At 36.0% G+C, this 6,118-nt stretch overlaps 1 protein-coding gene across 1 annotated transcript in view; it reads left to right on the forward strand.

Moving 5' to 3' along the window:
• Nucleotides 1-2,693: 2,693 nt before the first annotated feature.
• Nucleotides 2,694-6,118, forward strand: part of LOC107693817 (carboxyl-terminal PDZ ligand of neuronal nitric oxide synthase protein-like) — a 40,279-nt gene continuing 36,854 nt past the window's right edge. The window contains exon 1 of the mRNA XM_016493340.1: nucleotides 2,694-3,214. Within this exon, the coding sequence (XP_016348826.1) occupies nucleotides 3,104-3,214 (111 nt within the window). The 5' untranslated portion in view covers nucleotides 2,694-3,103. The remainder of the gene's footprint in view (nucleotides 3,215-6,118) is intronic.

Here is a 6,118-nt window from a genome sequence, read left to right on the forward strand (position 1 = left end):
CAGTGAAGCATTTCTATTAATATAACTGATTAAGTAGTCAAACTCATTCCATATCAGCAGAATAGTGTGGTACAGAAAGTCTATGTCCAAAAAACAGGTTCTGAATGAATTATGTTACTGATACCTAATGATCAAAAGCAATAGCAAAAGTAATAGGTCAATATTATTAAATTGCAGACAAAGACTTTGAATAGCTAGGCTGGCTTGTACACTATTGCCAACAGTATTGGAACACCCCCTTCTAATGAACAGGTTTGACTACTTTAGTAATTTCCACGAGTACAAATCTTAATGTTTAAGCATATAATGATATTCTAGGGAATTGTGTGCGTCTAATTTTATACCAATAGTTTGAACAGGACCCTTTTCTATTCTACCACAGCAATGCCTCTGTGTATAAGGCAAGGTAAAAAAGAAAAAGAAAAAGATTGATTCAGTCTGTGTGGAAGAACTTGACTGGTCTGCATAAAACCAAGTCCCAATCCCAGCTGAACACCTCTGGTGTGATTTTAAATGCAGACCTTGAGCCAAAAACTCATCACCAAACACAACACACCAAACACAATCTCCTAGAATATCATTATATGCTTAAACATTAAGATTTGTACTCATGGAGATTACTAAAGTAGTCAACCCTCTTCATTAGAAGGGGGTGTCCCAATACTTTGCAATATAGTGTACAAGCCAGCCTAGCTATTCAAAATCTTTGTGTGCAATTTAATAATATTGACCTATTACTTTTGCTATTGCTTTTGACGATTAGGTATCAGTAGCATAATTCATTCAGAATCTGTTCAATGGACAGACTTTCTGTACCACACTATTCTGCTGATATGGAACGAGTTTGACTACTTAATCAGTTGTATTAATAGAAATGCTTTACTGGGGCAAACAAAACAAAAATCCTAAAAGAATAAATAGGATACCCCATAGCAGCATTTCCAGCATTAGGCTATCCAACATTTCTCAATCATGATCTTACTCAGCTAAATGTGACTATTAGCTTAACAGCTGTATTCCTTGTTTGCTAGCTCCTACATATGCACATACAGCATACAATGTTAAAAATGTTCTACATTATGAACCTTAACCCAAAAACCTTTAGCTTCATACACTATAGATAATTGTGACCCTGCCTGTGGAAACCCAGCTAAAGTATTTTTTTTGCGCGGCCATTTGTAAATTCTATGGGTCTGGCTTCCGGTCTCATCTGCGTCCACTCCGTCCAGCTATTTTTAGCTGAAAAATACAGTTCGTTTTGCTGCTTGATATTGAACGTTGGTGTGTCTTATCATATTATTTTAATGTATTATCATAATTATGAACACACTGGTTTGTAGTGCAAACAGTTTTACCGTTTACTACACGTTGTTATTCTCCATAGCGGCTAATGAACCGGAAGTCTCACCCATATGCTTACTTCCGCGTTGAAGAAAAAGGTGGATAGCGAAACTAAAATGTGTTTAAAAGTGCGACTGACTAAATCGTCCGGCTCGGCTCGTAAGCTTTTATAGTTTATTTTTATTCATTTATTTTTATTTTTATTTTATTTATTTGCCATTACAGTCTATCAGCAAGAATGGAACAAAAACATGCATTTCAGAATTTCTCAGTATTTGGTATGGCCCCTTGCTATAGTGCAAAAATTGCCTGTTTTTCATCTTAATGCTTATCATAGTCCTACAGTGTGTCTATATTTCAATGTGATCCAATGATTGAGAAAACCGTACAAAAACGTGACATAATTCTCACTATCTTATATTTTATGATCTATTGACGACTGTCACGTGATAAATATAATTGTTTTCTGAGAAATCTGACAGTCTTTATTTAATCTGAAACCCCATATTGTGCCCATTATGCCTCTGTGATGCAGCAGAGGGAGCACTTGTGTCCGTATTGAAAAAAGAAGCTCTCACTTTCTCTCATTAACAGTCTCTCTGTAATGTTTTGCAGTACCCAGTGATTTGAACACTGACTCATCTCCACAGATGTATAAAGAGAGATACATCATAGTTCAACCAAAAGGGAAAACACTGTCATCATTTAGGCTACTCACTCTCATGTCATTCCAAACCAGTATGACATTATTTCTTCTGCGGGATACAAAAGAAGATTATGAAGAATGTTTGTATGTACAAATTTCTTGTATGGAGACATTTCTCAAAACACAGAATGTTTAGAATGACATGAGGGTGAGTAAATGATGGCAGATTTTTTATTTTTTTTGCGTGAACCAAGATAAAATGTTTAATTAACACAATAATTGTTTTTTATGAATAATTTATTTATTTATGTATTTATTTATTTGTAAGATTCCCTTGGCAATAATGGTGCAAATATCCAATTTATTTATTGTTTGTTTGTTTGTAACTAAAAACTCAACAGTGTGTCCACACGGAAATTAACCTACTCTGAAAAAAATATTGGTGTAAAAAGTGTTACTAACTAGCCTCATTCTCCTCTACATAACCTCTCCAATAAAACTCTCCTCTGTAAATGCAGATCTCTTCACTGAGTTGGGCCACACCTGTTTGCAAACCTTTTTTTTTTTTTTGTATATATTGGAACTGGTTTTATTCTATTGTAATTCATCTATGAACTATAAGGAAGTACTGCTTTTATTATGCTAAATGTGGTGTTTGGAAGTCTTGAAGGTTGTTCCTAAAGCAGACGCAGACGGAACTTTGCTCCATGAGAACTGCATCAGAGGTTGAAGAGAGCAACGCAAATGAAGCATGCCATTAGGATACGAGACGTGCAGAATTAATCCATAGCGCCTCTTTAATAAAACGTACCCTTGTTGAGGCACTTGAACAACTTGAGCTGAAGCCAGACTTGTATAAACGCAGCTGATGTCTGCGGGCTGAGAGGGGAAACAGGCGCCCAACCCATTTCTTTTGTGCTGAAGCGCCTGTGATTTCATTGAGCTTTTCCCGGGCTGCTACTATAATGGGCTCCCTCGCTTTGAATCGCTCTTGTAACCGCGATTTTTTATTTTTTTTTGGCTGGTTAAACTAGAGCAATCTTTTTAGTTGTCAGTGGTTTTGAAGCTTGGGAACTGGCTGAGGAAATTTCTCGCCGATCATCTGGACGGGTCCCAATGAAAATGCACGGGAGAAACAGGTACAACCTGGTGGACGATGTGGCGGATTCGCGAGTCCCGCTTCACAACGAGGAAGCGTATCAACACGGAATACACTTCCAAGCCAAGGTGAAACATTATATCTGCTGTGTAAACATTGCCATTGGTATTATTGCTGGTTATACTATTAACCGATACTTTTATGTAGTCAAATGGAGTACATACACGTAAAGTGGGTCATTCAATGTGTGCTTAAAGAGTAATTCCACATGAGACAGTCAGGATCATGTTTTGGGTAGTGATGACGTTAGACACCAGCAAATGAAAATGTCACCGAATAGAAAAAAAGAAATGTATTTTTACATTTGGTTTAAAACACGTGCACAGTTCTTAGAAATGTAATCTTAATATTCATTTTGGTTTGGTTGTAATATTTTCTTTACAAATATTTAGGCATGAATATTACGTTTTTTAGGGTTACTCGATTTGACCTGTAAAGCATTTAAGATATTTAAAATAATAATAATCTCACTATTGAATTGTTTTCTTGTTACATGACAACAAATGCTTTCTAGATGTTGATTGTGCCATGCTAGCTTAGATCAGGTGATCACAGTGTTTCTTTAGATGATTATTAAAAAAACACTAGTTTCTCTTTTTCTCAATAATTACAGCCTTTATTCTTTTGCAATCAAGAATTTTTTTTTTACTTTAAGCCCCCCAAATATAAAAATCAAAAACTGAAAACATGTTCATGTTCATCATGCTCATCTGTATTAAGTTACTTTTTAATTCATGTATTTTTGATTAACTTAATAGATCCCGATGAGAAACGTCACTGACCTGTATGCAGAGATTTTTTCTTTTTTTTTTTTTTTGCATAAGCAATTTTGGTGTCTGGTACAACTTTTTAGTAATGGCTGCATGGCTGGTTACACTGGTACTTTAACTGAGCCTAGACGTCTTTTAAAGTCTGAAGGGTATTTGGTTTCTTCAGAAGCTGCGGTTAGATTCGACTGGGACATTGGTTCATTAACATTTCATTGAATAAACCCCTACTCTGTGGCTGTGTCTCAAAACACAATGAGCTGTCTTAGCGAGAGCATTGAACATCAATTATCAATCAATGGTTGAGGTTTTGGGATAATCAGTGTATTATATCCACCACTATAAGTCACAAAACGCCACTAGATTTTCTGCTGGATAAACATTCTATTTAGTATTATACATTGGTTTTCTTTATTGCTTATATTCATATACAGCAACCAATGTCTTGTTTGGTATACAGCATTTCTGACCTGCCTGGTTATGATCACTTGATAAATATTTAATTTGTGCCCATTAATGAAAGCCAGGACATCCTTTAAGATCCCAGATAACTCCTCTATCTATATCATAGTCGTTTCTTATATACATCTACATACTCAGACACTTGCATATTTAAAATATTACAGTCTGTTGTCTCATGTGTCATAAATACTATTTTTTTTTGTCCCAGAGAGCTTTTCTGTAAGCTTTTCAAATCTGCAGACAGCTAAATGCCTCAGGAAACCTAAAGCTTTGTATACTGAGCCACTCAGAAGCCTATCGCGGAGTAATTTTAGCTCCAATTTGTGATGCAGGATTATCTTCCAGGAATTTTATTGGCCAAAGCTGGAAAGCCACGACCTAGAACCACTCACAATCACAGTCACACATTCTGACTGCAGTCTTGCAGTCTTGTCTTTCACAGCTTTAATCAGCTGTATAAGTTGCTATTTTTGCTGAACTGTTGTCAGTTTTGCTGTCCCTCTCTGCTGGATTTAGACTGTGGAAGCTGGAGGTAAGTATTTATGGTCAACATCTCCGTATATCTTAAGAACAGGTCATTACAGGCATGAAAGAACACTATGTTGTTTGTAAACACTGAGCCTATACTTGGATAAGCATGTTATTTGCAGCTGGCATTGATCTATTCACATTTTAGAAATATATGTAATGTTGGGTCAGTGGTCATAAATAGAGAATGATCCGTTTTTATACCCTTGGTTTTCAGGGACATTTTTTACATGAGGGCATATGTTTTGTAACCATTAAAAATGTTCATATTTTGAATAATCAGTTTAATCTGTAAATTATATGTATAGCTAGATTTGACATTTCCTAAAGAAAATGCAAGTGGTGCTAATGCTAAATTGTTTCTAGGGTATTCTGGGTGGTAGCTAATGTGTTTCGGTGCTTAAATGAGCACTGGTGGTTGCTAAGGTGTTTTAGGTGATTGCTTGAGTGTTTTTAAGCATTTGCTGTGAATTTTTGGAAATTATGTGAAATATGTAAAGTGAGTAAAATGATTTCCTTTTCCAACAGATAATTTCCTAGAATAAATATATATATGTAACATGGAGAAGGTAAAGCAAGTAGGCAGGGAACGTGGACCTAAATGCAGGTAGTTTTAATGACAAAACAAGAACAAACAATAAACCAAAAACACTAGGAACAAGGAACCAAAACACGAACAGAACGGCACCATTACGTACAACAACAGGCACAAGGGAAACACAAGGGCCATTTATCCACCTTTTTCTTCAACGCGGAAGTAAGCCTATGGGCGAGACTTCCGGTTCATTAGCCGCTATAGGTAAATAACAAGAAGAATAACAACGTGCAGTAAACGGTAAAACTGTTTGTACTACAAACCAGTGTGTTCATAATTAAGATAATACATTAAAATAATTTGGTAAGACACACCCATTTTCAATATCAAGCAACAAAACTAACTGTTTTGTACAGCTAAAAATAGCTGGACGCAGATGAGACCGAAGCTAGACCCATAGAATTTACAAATGGCCGCGCCCATTTTTAAGGCAAGAAAAAGGTGGATACACAGGAGAACAAAAGTGACCAATGAGGTGCTATGGGAACTAACAAGCAGATGGGTGTGGTCCAATGAGTAGCTATGGCAACTAATAAGTGGAACTATGGAGACAATCAAGGTACACAGCAAGACTGGCAGGGAACATGTAACAATGTAACTATATATATATATATATATGT

Source organism: Sinocyclocheilus anshuiensis, unplaced genomic scaffold, assembly GCF_001515605.1.
Source record: "Sinocyclocheilus anshuiensis isolate Anshui unplaced genomic scaffold, SAMN03320099.WGS_v1.1 scaffold1392, whole genome shotgun sequence".
In the NCBI taxonomy this organism is placed as follows: domain Eukaryota; kingdom Metazoa; phylum Chordata; class Actinopteri; order Cypriniformes; family Cyprinidae; genus Sinocyclocheilus; species Sinocyclocheilus anshuiensis.